The 20,082-nt window shown below is 38.2% G+C and overlaps 1 protein-coding gene across 3 annotated transcripts in view; it reads right to left on the bottom strand.

Annotated features, from left to right (window-relative positions):
* Positions 1-16,922, bottom strand: part of CLEC1A (C-type lectin domain family 1 member A) — a 24,321-nt gene extending 7,399 nt beyond the window's left edge. For all 3 annotated transcript variants that reach the window (XR_009505183.1, XR_009505182.1, XM_059934474.1), the window contains exons 1-4: positions 16,686-16,922; positions 5,930-6,028; positions 4,325-4,501; positions 1,655-1,806 (exon numbers count right to left, since the gene is read on the bottom strand). Coding sequence is in view for 1 of the 3 variants with exons in the window: in XM_059934474.1 (XP_059790457.1) it covers positions 1,655-1,806; positions 4,325-4,501; positions 5,930-6,028; positions 16,686-16,800 (543 nt within the window). In the remaining 2 variants the exon portion in view is untranslated. The remainder of the gene's footprint in view (positions 1-1,654; positions 1,807-4,324; positions 4,502-5,929; positions 6,029-16,685) is intronic.
* Positions 16,923-20,082: the final 3,160 nt, after the last annotated feature.

Below are 20,082 nucleotides of genomic sequence, written 5' to 3' on the forward strand. Positions count from 1 at the left end.
ATATGGGGATATATGTATATGTATAGCTGATTCACTTTGTTATACAGCAGAAACTAACACACCACTGTAGAGCAATTATACTCCAATAAAGATGTTAAAAAAAAAGGAAAGGATGAAAAAGATTATTTTAGAGGTTTGAGAGAGATCGCAGAGTTTCATTCATCACAGATTTCAGGAAGTGGATAGGAATTAAGATGTACCTAGAAAGATGTTAAGAGTTTGCACAGTTAGCAGGGTATTAATTTCAATTAAATAACTCTGTTGATAAACTACTCTGTGCCAAGACCTCTGCTAAAACAATGATAAATAAATAATGGTCATACCACTTGAGGAATTAAATCCAAAGTCTATAGATACAGCCACTATGGAGAACAGTTTGGAGGTTCCTTAAAAAACTAAAAATAGAACTACCATACGATCCAGCAATGCCACTACTGGGCATATACCCTGAGAAAACCATAATTCTAAAAGAGTCATGTACCACAATGTTCATTGCAGCACTATTTACAATAGCCGGGACATGGAAGCTACCTAAGTGTCCATCGACAGATGAATGGTAAAGAAGATGTGGCACATATATACAATGGAATATTACTCAACCATAAAAAGAAACGAAATTGAACTATTTGTAGTGAGGTGGATGGACCTAGAGTCTGTCATACAGAGTGAAGTAAGTCAGAAAGAGAAAAACAAATACCATATGCTAACATATATATGGAATCTTAAAAAAAAAAAAATGGTTCTGAAGAACCTAGAGGCAGGACAGGAATAAAGATGCAGATGTAGAGAATGGACTTGAGGACACGGGGAGGGGGAAAGGTAAACTGGGACGAAGTGAGAGAGTGGCATGTACTTATATATACTACCAAGTGGAAAGTGGATATCTAGTGGGAAGCAGCCACATAGCACAGGGAGATCAGCTCGGTGCTTTGTGACCACCTAGAGGGGTGGGAAAGGGAGGGCGGGAGGGAGACCCAAGAGGGAGGAGATATGGAGATATATGTATATGTATAACTGATTCACTTTGTTATAAAGCAGAAACTAACACACCATTGTAAAGCAATTATACTCCAATAAAAATGTTAAAAAAAAAAATCCAAAGGCAATAATAAATGTAAGAGAAAAGGGAACAATCACGCCATTTTAATAGTGAACTTTAATTGCTGTACTTACTCAATATATGCCAATTTCATCTTCATATTTGCCTTGACCAGTCTATGTTAGGGTGTAAACTTCTGGAAGGCTGGATATTTATTTGCAGATTATGGCAATGATTTAATTAAATGTTTTTCAATCAAAAGTTTTGTCACTTTCACATGGAAAGACAGGAAGTGCTACATTCATGTCTCTGACGTGGCACCAATATTGTTCCCTTCCTACCCAAACCAAAAGAGGTTAAGAAATTAAGACCTTCTTCATTTGATTCCTGACTGATGGGGAACTTGAAGGTCTTTCTCTCATGTTTCTAAGGGGTGGATACTTGTGGAGATCATTCCACAAATGATGACCTCAGGGGATCATTCAAAGCAATAGGAATAAGACTTAGGCCTTGATTGCAATAAACAGGAGAGTCTGTGGGCTTTGACTCCTTAGAATCTTTGAAAGATTTCTTTCTGAGAGTACTTCAAACACTGACCAAGCCTCAGGACCTTACCAGTACTTCCTGTGTATTTATCTTCAGCATGGTCGAGTTCTCAGCAATGCAGAAATATTCACAACCCTGCCAACTCTTGCTTTCTTTATAGAATTGGTAGCATTTGTCCCCATGCCACTTCCATTTTTCTGGGCAAGGGCTGCATCTGTGTTCTTGAAAAGAAACCAAATTTAATGTTATTTTCTACCCAGGTCTGTTGTTTTTGTTCTCTTGAAATTACATAATATTTGATGATGCAAGAAAGAACTGATTCCCTCGCTGTTAGATATTTAATTGCCCAATGATAATTACAAATATCTACTGAACACCCACTATATGCCAGGAATTATAATTGGGTATACAATGGGAAATAAAATAGACACTACCTGCTTTTATGGACAATGGAATCTAGTAATGAATGATTGGAACGTCAGTGTTCCTTGCCCCATGTAATTCAGCATACAGAGAGGATATTCAATTTCATAAAGAACTTTTCATCTGTTCAAAAACTCAATATGCATTGGATTTGGGAAACCATTGAAGTTTCTATAATTTTCTTCCTCAAAATCCACGTATATAGTAGTAAAAGGATTTTTTAATGAAATATATATCAATAAGATCTGGATTATTTTTTCATTCAAAGCATAAGTGAATTAAAATTTTAGAAAAAAATCACATAAATACAATACTAAGCCAAGCATGAGTTAAAATGGTAAATCTCCATGTGTCAGAAATTGAAATGGTCATCAAAGTCAGAGAAATAAGTGCACAAGTCAAGGGTAAGATGGACTGAGTGCGCCGTGATTGTAAATATAGGAACTAGGCCCTGAGAACCATGGTCTTATCACCTATGTGGATACATGGCCTTGGGCCTTTGAGAGTTGGGCACCTGTATCCACATCCCTTGTTGGTGTATGGTGACATGGGAACTCAATGATTCCACAAAAATGTCTTTATTTTTAAAAGCAATCCAGTGTCAAAATGTTAACATGTGAAGATCTGAGTGGTCAATACACAAATGGATGTTACATTATTGTTCGTATTTTTCTGACGTTTAAAATATTTCATAAGGTAAAATGAGGTTTTAAATAAATCAATAATTTGGGAGATTTGCTTTGAAATTCGGGTTATATCTCTGGCCCAGACCTTTTTCCTTATATACCAAACTGCCTACTCATATCACCACACACATCTAAGGGATATTTCAAAGTCAACATGCTCAAAACAGCATCCCTGGTTCCTAACCTCCCCCTTCATGACCACAGAATTCTTCCCCATTTCACTTGATCACATCTTTATGCTTCTAGTTGCTTTGCCCCAGAACTCTGGAGTTATCTTTGACTCCTTTATCTCCCTCACACCCCACTTTATTCCATCATGCATTCATCTCCACCAATAATATCCTAGCTTGAGGAACCATTCCCTCTTTCCTGGATTATTGCAATAGTCATCTCTTATGTGATTTCTCTGTTTCTATCCTTCCTACCCTCTCCCAGTCTATTTTCAACATATTTGTAGAATGAGCCTTTAAAAACTCATGTCAGACATGTATTTCTCCTGCTCGGGGTCCTGAAATGAATCTTTCTTTTGCTCAAAATAGAAGCCAAACCCCTTACAATGTCCCTTAATGCCATGAATAATCTGGTAGGTGTGTTAATTATCTTGATCTTGATAATCACTGCATAATGTATGTGTATATCAACTCATCATGTAGTATACTTTAAATATATATAATTATATTTGTCAATTATTCCTCAATAAAGTTAAAGACAAAAAAAGAAAATAAATAAAATTATGACCACTGAGATCATTAGTCGTGTAGGAAAGAATCACTTAGAGAAGTGGAAGTGTGCGTGTTGATGTTATTTACTGGGTAACCATGAAATCAGGCTGTCTGGTTAGTGTGGAAACCAGTCTGTGTGTGGAAGACTAGGAGACTTCATCTTACTGTAGAGTCCCCAAAAGAAAAATCGGAGACTTGGAAATGTGTCTGGCTTCCTGTGCACGCATAATAAGGAGAACAGAAAAGAAGACAGACTTGAATAGAGCTGGGTGTTATGAAACCCAGAAGGATAGAAGAAAAAGAAGACAAAGAATTAAGGTGATGCTTCTAGGCTTCTCCAGTAGTATTTACCAAAGCACAGTTCATCCAACATTGGCATTGTCATCATAGGTGGTCCTTAATAAAATGCAGATTTTTGGTACCCAGACAAGTCATACTACATTAAAATAACTAGAGCTTGATTCCATTTATCTGTCTTTTTAACTCGATTACTATGTGATTCTTAAAATCCAGGAACTATAGTTATGAGTTCATTAACTTCTTAATGAGGAAGGATTTGTGAAAACATTATGAAATGTATCCTACTCTTAGGTATTTATGTGCCAAGGTCAATTGAGAAAAAAACCTGTATTTTATTTACTTGTAGTGTTATTTTGGTTAATTGAAGTTAATTGTATTTATTATTCTAAATGTCTGAACTTGCTGAATCCCTTCACGTTCTGTAACACAGACACAGCTGAACTACATGATCCCGATAACTGGGGATGATCTGGATGTCCAAACTCTTTATTAAGTTTGCCAGACAACTAGTTGAATAATACATGGTTCCCAGGTACACTGATGGGAGAATCAGCCCTATATGGACAGATATCCTGAGGGCAGAGGGGCGCTCAATGAACAGGACTCACCTCCAGTTTTGTTATAAAGCTCACGACAGAGTTTTTCAGCCACGTGATGCAGAGTTTCTGCAAGCTTCCTTTTCTGAGTTTGGAGAGATTGCAGCTGTCGGGAGAGATTCCCCAGCCTTTCTTCCTTTTGAGAAATGTTTTCTTGCTGAGTGTTGGAGAGCTGGTAGAACTGAAAAACTAACCCAAGTTACCAAGTCAGACTGGACACCTTATAGGCTTCACTTCTATTTCTATTTCTATTTTCTACATCTGGGGAAGACAACAACAGTATGTTATTTAAGATCCCAGGCTCTGGGCGCATTGCCTACACTCAGGTTTGGACTATAGTACATAATAAATTGTATTGCCTTGGGCAAATTAATTTGTTTCCGTATCTGAAAATATGGAGTCATAATGACAATTCCTGACTTCAGGGATAAATTCCTTAACCATATTTACTGCTCAATAAACCTTTCTGTGTACACTGTCAAACCATTACTCAACCTAAAATCATAAATCCATTTATCTATTGATCGTTATATTGAGTATTGACAATGTACCATATATTGTTATCCCATTCAGTCACTGAAAGAGTCATGTTATTGTTTCTATATTTTTATAGCTTTGCAATTGGGCTCAGTGAGAATAGGTAACCTTCTCAACATCACTTGGCTAGAAAATTTCAACACTTAACTTTAAACTCCAGGTTTCTAAATCTAAGTAAAAAAAATTCTTCATAAATCATGAGAGTTGCTTTATACCGTTAAAAAGAATGGTGTATGCAAACCAACAGTTATATCAAAATGAAGTAAAAATTTGGGAGCCAGGGTAGAAACACTAAGATACATTTTTTTTTTTAATTTTAAAATGTAAGATTACAAACAAGTTCTAAAATTTCCTATAAAAATCCAATTTTGACATTTGAACCTGCTTTTCTATGTGATCTTTTACCTTGAACCACCTTCTTCAACTGTTCAGGACATATTGCCGTAGGGTCCCATCTGATGAAATCCATTTATTTACTCACTCCCTTTTTAAGTTTTTTACTCTGCCCTTACTAGTTTGAAATTTAAAGACTTTATACGTGAATTCTTCCTTATTTGATTTTCATGAGTCTTTGCAAAATGATTCTATAACTTCCTGGACTTTTTGAAAAACATTACAGCGATTAAGACCTGGTCTATTCTCCGTATATTGAGGGGGGTGGGATATAAATGAAATCTTTTCCTCTGATTAGCCCACTGAGCCATGAATGCTAAAAGCAAAAACCACTGCCGCTGTCGTCTTTTGTGGAATGGAAGAGGGCTGAAGTATGCATTCGTTAAAAATTGCTGACGTTAAATATTGATATATAAACAAACAACAAAAACCTTATCTCAGAATGTAAAAGTCTACCTGGTAAGTGACTGTTGCATTTTAATGTTTCTTCCACTATGCTCATCATTTACAGAGTTGCATTAGAATAAGGTACATCATTTACAGAGTTGCATTAGAATAAGGACTTATACACAGGCTCCAGAATCAAAGTTAAAAAAAAAGAAAAAAAAAGAATATCATAACAAGTATTTCTCATCCCAGACAAACCTTGGAACCAGGATCTTCCCCCAAGTCAGAGTGCAGACTTACACACAAGCCCCAGAGCTGCCAGGCTAATGAGCAGCACCAAACACAGAGTCAGCAGGATCAGGGCCACTGGACGCCAAGCTGAAGAGGGTCGCCGGTGCTCTGCAGGGGACAAAAGAAAAGACACTTTTTCTTCCTCCTGGATCTATGTCAGCAGCAAGCTAGTGAGAGGAGTTGGTTCCGGGAAGAAGCAAAAATTTTCAGGGCAACAGTATTCAGGGGCTAGATAACATTGCCTCTGTCCTGGGAAACGCTGTCACAAGGCTCCACGCCGAGCCTCACTTATCACGGCTGGATTCTTTCACAAGCCCCACCCACTCCTACCCTCCCCATCCACCCCGTCCTACTTTGCACTGAATCAAGTTCTATGCATTACCATCATCTCCATACGGCTATTTGTATAACGTTCTTTCTGTCAAAATGAGAGTTGTAAAAGACTCTCACGAAAATGCCTTCACAAAGAACAATTTTTCACATCATCAGAGAAGAGGCGGAATTAATTTGTTGTTACTTTTTGCAAAACGCCCCGCTCCCATATGGTTCTTCTGAAAAAGCAAATTGCCTATCAGTAATGAGAAATGATTGTTCTACTGTTTCTTTTTAGGATTTCTTTGTCAGAAGTCTCTCTCTTGTAAGGATTTTGTTTGCTCCTTCATTTGATTTTATAGCTCCAAAAATAGATTCTAAAAGTAACATGATCATCAGTTTCTCAAGGATGGATCTAAGTGATCTCAACTTTGTACCTGTTAAGGAAAAAAAGAAAAAAAAGCTGTAGCCAGCATCCTTCCTTTGCCCACACCCCACGGGTTTGCCTTGTGGTGATTGCAGAGGCTCTGCTGGGTCAAGAGTAAGCCCATCACCTAGTGAGGTCAACTATCAATCTGAACAGCCAGCAATATCTGATCAGGAAGACCCTCATTCAGCTGCAGGTATCCTCTAGCATTGTGATTAAAATAAAATAAAGGGACAGTAAAACTCTCAAACAAACCCTGGTCTCTTCGTGACCTGTGAGTTTCACTTCATTGGGAATTCAAATCAGGTTCGAAAACAGAAAGATTAAAGACACAGAAATTCATTTCCTCTTTAGCAAAGTCCTCTGTGTGATAAATTTCAGGTACAGAAATTTGTGCTAAACATTATTTCCAAAGGGGGAATGATAACTAGCAAAGATAGTATAGAAATAGAAAATATGATCACGATCCTCTGAGACTTACAATCTAACAGGGAAAATAAGTAAAAATCAGGATACAGACATTGATATATTTTAAAATGTGAATCTTATTTTCACTTTATAATCATATCCTTCATAAAAACTTTCAATAGTGTGCATTATTTTTAGATTAAAATCTACAGCACTTTTGCTAAGACCCAGATGGCTCTTTTTTAAAAGTGGACATTTTATTATGGTACGTTGTGACTTAAAAACTGCCTATAGTTTTACTGTACTTAGAATAAAATTCTACAAGAATCTTTTTCATCTGGACCCTGCTTAGGTTTGTCACCCATTTCTGAACTATTCTTCTCTCACTCAAATGCTCTAGTCACAGTGGGCTTCTGTTTATCCTTGATCCAAACAAGTGTGTCCATGTCTTGGTAACTTTGCATTAGCTCTTCCTATTCCCTTGCATTAATCAGTCCTCAGATGGGTTATTGGTAACCTACTTCCTGTTACCCAGCTTTCCACTTAAATGGCACATCGTTGGAAGATGTCCTTGGAAGTCCATTTCTAGCACATCACTGCATTATGTATGTTTTTTAAAAATAAGATTATTAAGTGATATTTCCATGGTTTTTCTTTGTTTTTGTCTATCACCTCCCCTTGAATGTACCTTCCATTGAAACAATGATCTTGTCTATCTTGTTCACAGTGTATTTCCGGTACTGAAAATAGTGCCTGGCATATAAGGGCTGAATACATATTTGAACGAGTGAATGAATGAAGAATGAAATTATGAAAAATTAATATTACCTAACTGTAATTTTTACAGAGGCACAGAGCCTTGTGGTGATTGCAGAGGCCCTGCTGGGTCAAGAGTAAGCCCATCACCTAGTGAGGTCATCTAAAATAACCTAGTGAGGTTATCTAAAATTAAACTTTACAGGTTGATTTTTTTAAAAACTCTATTGACTTTTCAGCAATATTTCTGTCAGCACAGGGCCGACTCAGCTAAATTCATCTCCTGGCCAAACTGCTTTCTATACACTGACTTATGTGAGATTCTGAATCATAAACAGATATAATAGAGATTTGCTTTCTCCCCTATTTCCTTCAATTAGCTGGCTTATCTGATTTGGCCTAAATTTTTCTGGAAATTGCTAGCTTCTCACGGCATTGTCCTTAAGAATATCTCAAATCAACAGAACATAAAAGAATAAGATCACAGAGCAGAATATAGCTTAAGCTAAACATCCTCTCCAAAACCCTACGTCTCTTTAAAGTTCTATATAGCCCAAGAAAATTAACCAGGTAGATGTTTCTAGACTCCAGAGGCAAGTACATATGTGGACCCACCACCATGGTAGCTTTATTTTCTCCATCATCTGTTATTACCATCAAATATACTCTATATCTTACTTATTTGAGGGAAGGGGGGTTATGTCTGTCTTACTCCAGGAGAAAAAAAGCTCCTTCTTGGAAAAGACTACTGTCTGTTTAGTCACTAGAACATCAGTTCTGGCACCTAGAACATCAGTTGAAATAAGTTCAATTAAAATTGAATGAATGAATGTGTTTAGTATGTATAAATATCTCTGTCATATACTTGGCTCCTCCTGCTGAAACCCATTCATATTAATACACATCTCAAAGGCATAAAATTTTAAAAGATCCTGTCCCTTTTTTACGATTAATAATTCCCCAGCCAAAATTAGAAAGGAGAAGAAGAACTATGTAAATCAACCAAATCATTTATACCTCCAGAAACCCACTTTTCCTTGTATAATATTTGGGGCAAGGGAGATGTTGATTTTCTGCCCAAAGGATCAACAAGAGTGGACTTAAATCCTTACTGTGAAATGAGGGGATGGAATTTAGGGATTAGAACATTATTTAATAATAATTATATCCATGCAAAGAATAAATACGTGATCCTTCCTAAGGCTGCCTCTAGGACATAATAAGAAAGAAGTGTAGTGTATCTCTGCTAAAGGAAACAAAGTTTTAAAAGTTCCCTCCTAAGGAGTTATCTTTCCCTGATCATTTGGAAATGTCTTTACCCGGACTCTCCTCTCTCTACCTCTTCCTTGCTCCCTGTCTCCTTCCCTCCCTGCTTCAATATTCACAGTCCCTCCTGTTTTAACTAAAGACCCAGAGAAACACAACCCTAGGGAGTTTCTACAGCAGGTGTGACCATTTCCTAGGAAACCAGGCTTCCATGATGGAAAGGCTATAGTGTTGTAAGTTTTACTTTTTCCTTTTCTTTGAAGCTGTATTTCCCTCTAGGTATTTTCTTTTCTGACTGTGGGTTTACCATTCCTGAGTTTTATTCCAAGTGCCCTGATCATAATGAGGTCTCTCTCTAGGGACCACTCCCACCCTAAAATAAGAAAAAATAAGCTGCCTGGGAGGTGCTTCAGTTTGGCTTGGCTTTCTTGCGGTTTTAGTTTTTGGAAGAGAACCCCTATGCTGTCTCGAGGCATGTTTAGAAAAAGGTGTGGACAGGCCAAGGAATGATACAAAGATCCCTAGGAATAATAAGATATATATAGAAAAAAACACCCCTTTCCTGTATCCTCTTACTATAACTATACTATAAAAGGCTACAGTGCTAAGGTCAAGTTTTGAATATAAATCCCTTTGTAGTTATGCGAAACTTTGTGGATGAAGAGAGTTGTCATACTTGATCAGCTGCCCTTCATCAGGCATCAGAGGGAACACTTTGTACACCTCCACTCCCAGGCCTTCTAAGAAATGAAACAAACATTACCAAATGCAGGCTATTAATATGCCTCTGAAATAGAAAGGATCGTAAAAGCTTGAAAAGACACAAAGAATTTAAATAATTTGCACAAAGCCACATTGCAAACTAGTGGCAGAGCCAGGATTAAATTGTCACGCTTAGCACCTCAGTTTGTACCTTTCCCTGTGAACCATAGCACATCAGTTTGTACCCTTCCTGTGAACCAGCCTCACAGGGACATGGGGCTAAACAGGTGACAAGGTATATAATATTTCAGAAGTGACTTACCTCATCCTTTAGATTACTGGCAACATTTTTCAATCATGAGACATTGCTGATTATATATCTGACTTTTGGATACATTTTTAAATTTTAAATATTGTCTTTTTAGCAACTTTGTTTCCTTAATCCTCGCATGTGGTACACAGTAAACCTCACGGGAAAAGGTTGGAGGTTCTGTGGTTTGAGCATACTTTTCAGCGTTGGTGAAAATGCATGTTTCCTTTCTCTTACGAATCGATTTCAGATATTTTGTTATTTTCATTCTTAAAGTGAATGAGTGTTACTTCTCCTATAATTTCAACAGACTATACTTCTAAAAACATATAAGCTATTTCTAGAATATCGAGTTTCTAATTCACAGCAATTAGAAAGTCAATTGTATTTTTCCTTCTCCTTTTGAGCAAAATTTACATGAGTCCATTGTGCATCCAGTCAAGGGGTTTTGTTTCTGAAACATAATTCAAAAATAACATTACTATTAATGATAATTGCTAACATTCCTTGAGTTGTTGAGATAAATGCTGTATATGAATTATCTCATCGATCTTTACAAATACCTTATGAGGTAGATGCTATTATAATCCCAATGTTATAGGTAGGCAACTGAGACCTAGAGAGCTTAGTTGCCTTACCCAAGGACACACAGCAACTGATAATAGTACTTACTGAGTGTGTTATATATGTTGTAGTATTTCATTTGAATCTCCCAATAATTATTCAAGAGGGCACTATTTTTTTTTTTTTTTGAAACTTTGGAAGCCATTTGAATAAATGAAAAGTCCAGCAAAGGTACATTTATCGAGAATAAAGCTGCCCAGGATAATGAAAGTGCCAGGTAGTTTGAGGTGTTTTTGTTGTTGGTAATTGATGTTCCTTTTGCTCCGCTTTTGTCTGGAATTGCAGCGGACACTGTGGTGCCTGCTCCCCCCTTGCAGAGCCAAGGTTTAGAGCAGCTGTTGTAACAAGAAGCCCTTGAACTAGTTTAACTCGGTGGGTTGAGACTCATGGGCATTCCCCAGGTGACAATTCTTCCATAATGCCCTCAAGGGCTACCCATGTTGTCACAAATGGCAAGCTTCCATTCTGTTTTATTCCATTGTATGTATTGGTGATGATTTTCTAGATGCAACACCAATGGCACAGTCCATGAAAGAAATAGTTGATAAGCTGAACTTCATTAAAATTTACAATTTCTGCTCTGTGAAAGACACTGTGGAACAGCAGTTTCCTTGGTTCTTGTCCTCTCCAGGGAAAGAATTCAGATGAGAGGCATAGAGCAGTTTTAAGTAGTAAACTGCTACTTTAATTAAGTTTAATTAAGTTTAAATTAAGCAAAGGGAAAGTACACTCCAAAGAAAGGATGAGAGTGGGCTGTCTGGAAAGCAGAAGCAGCCAAGAAGGCACTATTTTTAACCTTTATTTGGATAAGAAAACCGCAGTGCCCAGGAGCTGCTTAATTTGCTTTGGGTTGCACAGCTAGTAAACGATGGAGCCAGACGTTCTATCCAAGCACTCTCATTCCAGAGCTGATTGTTTTATTTTATTTTATTTTATTTTATTTATTTATTTTATTTTTGGCTGCGTTGGGTCTTCATTGCTGCGTGCGGGCTTTCTCTAGTTGCAGCGAGCGGGGGTTACTCATTGCGGTGGCTTTCTTGCAGAGCATGGGCTCTAGGCGTGCGGGCTTCACTAGTTGTGGCTCGCGGGCTCTAGAGCGCAGGCTCAGTAGTTGTGGCGCACAGGCTTAGATGCTCCGTGGCATGTGGGATCTTCCCGGACCAGGGCTCGAACCCGTGTCCCCTGCTTTGGCAGGCGGATTCTTAACCACTGCGCCACCAGGGAAGTCCCCAGAGCCATTGTTTAAAATCATTTTCTAACCCTCCCAACAAATCCCACATTAATATTTGCCTGTATATGGCAGTTCCATACGGAATTACAGAAACACTTGCATTTTACCACTTGCAACTTTTCACTTCTATATTGTGAATATGTTCGTAATAGTCATTTTAAATCATACATTCTCCACTCTACCACCAAGGTGAGCTTACTAAATTTACTCTCTCCCTTAAGGAGAAAATGTTCCTCAGCATGCTATAAAAGGCCCTCCACGGTAGACTCTCATCCTACTTTTTAGCCACAGCTGCCCCAAACCCCCTCATCCACCCCTTCTTTGAGGACTACCCATTCCTCAGACCAACAGTCTACCTTGCCATCCTGTTTGATTCTGCTGACGTTTCCCAAAATGATCTTATCCTGATCTAAATTCCAATCCAAAATCAATACCTCATCTCCTCCCTCTGTACTCTCGTCTTCCTTCTTTTACCCAGGAATACACTGCACCAAGCTAGTTCTTATCTCTGTGCTTTTATCTTTGCACGTGTGTTCCTCACTCTGGAAAGGTCACCCAGTGCCTGAGTTGCTCTTCCTGGAAAACCTGGACTCAGACTTACAGACTAGGTCAAATGTCACCTCGTCCAAAAATACCCACATGACTAAACATGGTCAGTAACTTATTCATTCTTCTTTGCTTCTGTGGCCTCCTACATATGTTCAATAGCAGTGCATGACATGTTCTTCTAATTAGTGATTCAGATTATTCCTTCCACTTCTCCAAGCACCTAAAAATAGAGTCTCCCCAGTGCTACCGTAATGCTAAATATTTAGTAGACGTGAATTAAAGATTTGTTGAATCAATTAGATGAGATTTATGCCATGACTTTTCTTTTTTTAATTTTTATTGGAGTCCAGTTGATTTACAATGTTGTGTTAGTTTCAGGTGTACAGCAAAGTGAGTCAGTTATATATATACATATATCCACTCTTTTTTTAGATTCTTTTCCCATATAGGCCATTGCAGAGTATTGAGTAGAGTTCCCTGTGCTATATAATAATCTATTTTCCTTCTTATTCCTAAAACAGTAAGCTGTTTTTTGCCTTCCTCATACTTGTACTCTCTGCCGTATTGACTGTTTATTATTTTTAAAATTCACTGTTCATTACCATTGACTTGTCCATTTCTCTTGAAGTTATTGTCTCTTGGCTTCCTCTCTCCTGTTCCACATCATCATTTCTTACCACTCATCCTTAGCAGCTCCTACTGGAGTCTCTTTCTTAGCCTGCCCCTCAACTGTATTCCCTAAGATTCTCTCTTTGGCGCTCTTCTCCAGTGTTTTGTCTTGTTTTGTTTTCATTTTCATTTTACATTCCCCAGTGATCTCACTCAGAAAGTTTAATTTCTACCTAAATGCCAACAATTCTCACATGTATACGCAGTTCAGAATCCTTACCTCTGACCCACGTGCTGTATATACAAGTGCCTTAGGGCAACTCCAATTGCATGTGCCTTCTCTTACAAGCATCTCAAACTTAAACTGAATCCATCATCTTTCCTATTCCTCCTGTAGTTTCTAGCTCACTTCATGGTAGCACCATCTACACGTCGTCAGATGGAACCTACTCCACCTATGCTCTCCCTCTCCTTGCCTTCCCCCTTGTAACCAGTCACCGATTCTCTAAACTCTCCCTCCTCAATATCTCTTATATCTGATTCCTCCTCCTCACTTCCACACCACTTCAGTTCAGGTTCTTCTCCTCTCATCCTTAGACTAGTGCAAAATCTGGGTATTAGCTCATCCAGTTTCACACTCCTCATGCAGCCTAGATGGTCTTCTAAAAACACAAAATTGATCATGTTATTCCCTGTTTAAATCCTACTCATTTCACCTACTGAATAGAATCAAAATACCTCCGTATGACATAATGTCTTCCGTAACTTTCCAGACTTACCTCTTGTCAACCTTCCCCCTCCAACTCTGCCCCTCAGCCATAACATATTTGTTAATGTTCTCTGAAAAACAGTTACATAAGATTGCCATGGCTCTCCTCTTATGTGTCTGCCTGCCTGTAGTGACTGCAGCCACTTAAACCTCCCATTTCTGCTCCCATATCATGGGGAACATCTTAAAGTCAAGTCCACTCAGTGGTCACTCCCTCTCTCAAACCTTTCCTGATCTCTACCCCTACTAGACAGAAGTGACCAAGCTCTCCCTTATACCAAGCTCATGCCCCATCACGGCACTGTATCACACTTGCTGCTCAGTTGACAGTTGTATTAGACTTTAAGTTTCCTCATATGCAGGGATCATGTCATGTTTGACATTGTATCCTCAGTACTTTGCAACATGCTTGGCATAACATGACCCCAAGCATAAATCTAGGGAAAGGAGGTCTGAGGGTGTTGTCTTTCGTTTTTACTTTCTATCCTCTGAATGATTTGGCATTTTTTAACACAGACATAAATTTTATATCGAAAAATTGAAAACTAGAAAATAAGTGAATGTGTATCATTTATTTTTATTAATTCTAAAGAAAATATTAAAATTTTCTAGTCATAGCTGTGCCCCGATATTAAGTTGAATCTGAATCTTCTGCATTGCCAAAAAATCCCCAGAGTAGTTGTTGCTGTTATTTTTAACAGCAAAATGATGTCAGATCTGTTTTTCTAACAGATAATTAGACTTCTAGAGTGACATTCCTCTAAACACTTGCATTATCACCAGATGGAAACAAAATGTCAGACACATTGGGTAAGATAACTATTTTCAGGTGTTTGCCTCCAAGATCCTTCTTTGTAACCCCTATTCCTGCTGTTTCCATTTCCATTCTTACAGAAAGGTTGCCAGATGTTTCAGCTGGTGCTTTATCCTGCTCCACCCCCCTCTCCACCCTCAACCTCCGCGGAACTTATCTGTACACCCTGTTCTTGATTATGCTGATCACTAAGCCTTGTGAGAATTCCCAGCTCTAGTCAAAGGTGAAAATGAAGTTGTACACAAACCACTTGAAACCACAGCTGGCTCTTCACAGGATTTGTTGGAGGAAAACATACCGTGTCCTGTTACACATATCCGGTGGCTACAGACACTGACATCCCAAAGTTATCACTTTGCTTCCCATCAAGGAGGCTGGAAATCCCCAGGACCGCCTCACAACTTACTAGATAGTTTAGTAAAAATTAATAAGTAAATAAAAATGTAAAAAGCAGCCACATTAGTGGGTCTCAGGTCGAGGGTCATTCAACGAATAGAAAGTGAATGGAAAAGTTTAGTAAGAAAAGGGAAGAAAACCTAAAAGTTTTTTGATAAAGGAGAAAAGGAAGGGAACGGTGAAAAAGTGAGCATCCAGATTTTAAAAGGTGAAGAATATCTGAATATGCTCAAAAAGTTAGGACATATGAAAATACAGGCACTACATGAATCTCTCTCTGATGCAGATCCACACAAAACTTTTAAACAGATCACTTTAAGAATTCTCAAGGAATGGAATATTGAAAAAGAACTCACATTTTTGATGTGTCTGCAATGTACCAAGGACTTTTATTACTTAGTTATCAACCTTAGTACTTATAGCCACCTGATAAGAGAGGTTTTGTTACTTCTATTTAACATTAGTTCAAGTTAATATGAATTAATATGTATAAGTGCTTAGAACAATATCAGACACATAATAAGCACTGTATACATGGCTACCATCATTAACATTTTATAAAAGAAGAAGCTGAGGCCACAGGATACTTAAGTTACTTGTCCAATATCACACAGTAAGTGACACCCCTGGTATTAGAACCTAGTCCTGTCTCTACTACCGTTTGATGTCTTTTTACTAGAACTTAACTCACATTTCTGCCTTAGATTGGCTGAGTTTCCTAGGAAATAAAATCCTTCTTTATGTGTGTGAATTGTCTCTTCAATGGACATAGTAATAATATATATTATTGCATAGTAATAATATATATTATTACTATGTCAAAGGGTGAATTATTTGAAATAGAAGCATAAGATGTAACTAAAACTAAATACTTTCATAATTTAATCCAATCATTTCAATAATGTTCTAGGAGTCAACAGAAAGAAAGGGAATGGGATGGGATGTAATTGCATCTGGGGCCACTATTTACATCAACAAGTCAGGATTTCAAAGGTGAAGGGACCTTGGAAGACATTTGATTTAATGCCCTGTCACTTCATAGATGATAAAGCAAATACTTAATGTTGGCATGACTCTCACAAGACCTCACAACTTCAAGATGCAGAACTATTATAACAAAATATCAGGGTTGGTGTGTCTGCTTGGAGAACCCCCTCTAAAGCCATGAGTTCAAAACTTGCAAAAAGGTAGCCTTTATAAATCTAAATTTCCAGATCAGATCACAGCTGGTAAGTAAAACAGCACTGGATCTGGCCTTCATGGGAACGCAGGAAGGGGAAGGGACATTGCACTCATTGTAGATACAGTCTCACGTCTCTGTGCTGAAACTGCTTGGTAAAAGCAACACACCCTCAACTGCAAACCACCCTGCCAGAGACAGAATCTTAGAAAAACACTTATGCGTATACGTTTAATTTTTCACACGTTCATATATGTGGCAGGCGAGTTGTAGAAAGTGCACCGTTACACATTATTGTAAATCATGAAAACATTTTCTCTCTTTCCTCCACTTTGTGCATTCCTAGGAGAGGTGGCTCATCTTGTGCATTTCTCAAGGGTCTGGCCAATTTGGACTACGGGAGACAGGGTACCTGTGTGGCCAGGCTCTGGCCGCTGGGTTGCAGTAGAGGCTCGAGAATGCAGGCTCATCGTGGTGTCCCCATCAGCGTCCAGCATGTCCCTCGTGCTGCTGTACTTGGCCTGCATCCGGATTCCTGCAGTGGTGACCGTGAGCTATGATGGTTGGATTTCCCCAAGTGAGACAGCTCAGAAACCGAGGCACTGAATGGCATTCCTAAGGTTCTTCTCTCTGAGCAAGTAGCAGAGGAAGCCTCCAACCCCAGTTCCTGTCTGGAGAGGCCCGGCCCCTCTCCTGTGAACTTGGACTCTGATTGCCAAATTGGTCAGGGGGAGGGGAAGTAGCATGTGTTTTCTATTTGGGCGGTCTCTGAACAATTACCGAAGGGGTTGCCCTTGTCAGTTCTCTTTTGCTTACTTGTTACTACTTCCTGTGTAACTGCAGTGTAAAAGGTGGCAAGAGTTTACAATTGCGGAAGATTCCTTCAGACTCTGCAGAGCAATAAGCCCAGTCAGAGGGACCTCACCCGGTTCTTACCCATCATACACTCACTGTGTCACTCAGAGTAAGTTTAACCTCTCTGTGCGTTTGTGAAAAGAGAAAAGACTATAGGACAAGGCTTTTCCTTTCTCCAAGGGCGCAGTGTAAACCATCATATACACGGAATGTCAGCCTAAGAGAGCCCTTTGGGGGATATCTAATTGATACTACTCTTTCATTTTACAAAAAGGGAGATTGAAGTCCAGCTGGATGAAGTGATGGCTCTAAAGGCACATAGCTGGTTAGAGACAGAATTAGCTTTAAAAATACTCTCTGGTAGTCAATTCAATGATCTTTCTTCGTACATCATGTGGACTCAATTTAACATTTTGTATACAACACATTTGGTACACAATGATCATGAACAATCACATATTTTACTGGAAGTCAGGACTTTTAGGATTATTACTACCTATGACTTTAGAAAACCAGGTAACAATTTTTTGCCTAAATTTCCTAAGCTGAGAGGGAAATCAGAAGATTGCTTTATATAATATCCAAAAAATTTTCCCAAATAAGTACAATAGAATTACATTATTCTACCAATGCTTTTCTGTATTTTGGGAGATAGCTTGGTTAAATCAAACATACTAAACACAAAAGAACGTGGAAGATGCTTGGGTTGGAGCAACCAGGCCCTAGGAGAGATGGATCAGGAAGCATATACTGTGAATTCACTGTGTCTCAAGCTGTGCATTGTTCATCAGATCATTTTAAATTAAACAGATCTAAAGAGACCTTTCTCCTGCATAATGCCCTATAAAAAGTAGGATATCAAAAGCTATTTGGTCATTTGCATTGGATTGATGTATTAGAAAATGTTACAGGAGAGAAGGCAGTAAAAAATTGCAAGGGAGAGAGGTAAGTGAAGCACATATGAACATGAAGTAAGAAGATAGGATAGTCGAAATTGTCACAGCTGAGGTGTTATAATTTAGGAGGTGCTGATAATTATGATTCCAATGAAATAGCACTTAGAGTTATTTCTCAAGCTTTATTCAAGTAGATCCTTGATAATTTTTACCAACCCACATTAACATTTTTAATACTTGTCCTTAAATATTTTTTTCAACCATGACAAAAATATTTTTGGGGTACCTACTTTATTGCAGGCACTATTCTCAGATTCTGAAATCCATCAGTGGAAAACAAAACTCTCTGTACTTTTAGTGCCTACATTGTATGGAAGAAGGCAGATGATATACAAGAAAGGTAATAAGTAAGTAAATAGTAGAATATATTATACTGTGATAAGAGTTATGGAAATATACAGAGGGTGAGGGAGGTTAAGAATGTACAGGAAGGTGGGCTGGTAATTTTAAATAAGGTAGTCAGAGTCAGCCTCATTAACACGTGATACTTGGGCAAAGACTTGAAAGAGGTAAAAGAGTAGGTCCTGCAGGTATCTAGGGTAAGAACAGTTCAGGTAAAGGGACGGGGAAGCTCAAAGACCCTGAGATGCAAGCATGCCAGCTGTGGCTGGAAACAATAGAGAAACCATCATCCTAAATGGAATGAGTCATGAGGAGAAAAGCAGCTTAGCTCGAAGGAGTAAATGGCCAGCAATTGTCTTGGTGAGTAGACAGTTGTAAAGGTCTTTTGGTTTTTGTTTCAATTTATTTATTTATTTTTTTACTCAGATATGCGGGAAGTCAAGGAGAGTTTTAGTAGAGAGCTGGCATGGTTTGTTTTAAATTTAATGGAATCAGTCTGCTACGTTTGAAAATGGACTGTAGAAAGACAAGTGTAGATGCTGGGAGACTTCCTTGAAAATTATTGCAATAACTCAGGCAAGAGGAGATGGTGGCCCTTGAATAGGTAAGTGTTTCCTCTAGCATGATCATTACTCATCTTGAATTTGCCCTTTAGACATACGTCAGCTAGTAGCTATTTTCCCTTTTCTGTCTCTTGGAAAAGTGTGGGTGTTTTCTGTTCATTCCCATGCACGTTCCCACTTTGGCTGCGGTATACACGTGTATTGACAAGTGAGGTATGGTATGCCTTGGACAGCCTAGAGCATTCTGACTTTACACCATCACTTTTGTTAAAGTCGCGCTTTTATCTTTAAGTTATGGGTTATCGTTGCCTCACCTGTCTGGTCTAGATAAGTGCAGCTGGACAGTCAGCATACAGAATTATTTCCCTGACTATCAAGATTTCTTCAACTCATCCACTCCATTCGGAGGATACAGGAGACCCAATTAAACCAAAAACAAAATTTAAATGCATGGCATCGCTTCGAAATCCCACTTTATGCCTTAATTTAACTCTCAACCTGAATTATCTTTGCCCTTCCACATTTCTTTTCAGACAGTGACAACACAAGTTAGTGTCTTAAAAGACAATAGTCAACCTCACCAAAAATTTCTATCTTCTTCTCTTAGGTTTTTAAATATTTAAGATCCAAAATCTATTCTTCAACACAAAACTACCTATTATACTACCTCCTCCCCAGGGCCAAATTCATCATCATTTTTGGGGAGAGGGCAAATAGAGATAGTGTTAATTACACATGGCACATAATTTAAAGGCCAAAGTTTCTTTAGTTAACATTTTTTATTAAAATGAAATTTGCATAACATTAACCATTTTAAAGTGAAAAATCCAGTGAACGTGATGCAATTTCTGTTCACATATTAATGAATACAAGAAGGCTGTAAATGCCTCTCCAGTAATATGGAAATCCCCATTGGAAATATAAATAGCACCAATGGGAAAGTTTAAAAGAAAATAAGAAAGAGACAAATCCTCATATGAGGGAACTTAGTTACGTTCCAGTAATGCCTTTTTACAGTAATTAATTCCTGAGGAATTGCTGAAAACTGCAAAACAGTAATCATAAAAAGTAATAGAACATGTTTTGCATTACA

The sequence above is a fragment of the Balaenoptera ricei genome, chromosome 10, assembly GCF_028023285.1.
Source record: "Balaenoptera ricei isolate mBalRic1 chromosome 10, mBalRic1.hap2, whole genome shotgun sequence".
Taxonomy (NCBI): Eukaryota; Metazoa; Chordata; class Mammalia; order Artiodactyla; family Balaenopteridae; genus Balaenoptera; species Balaenoptera ricei.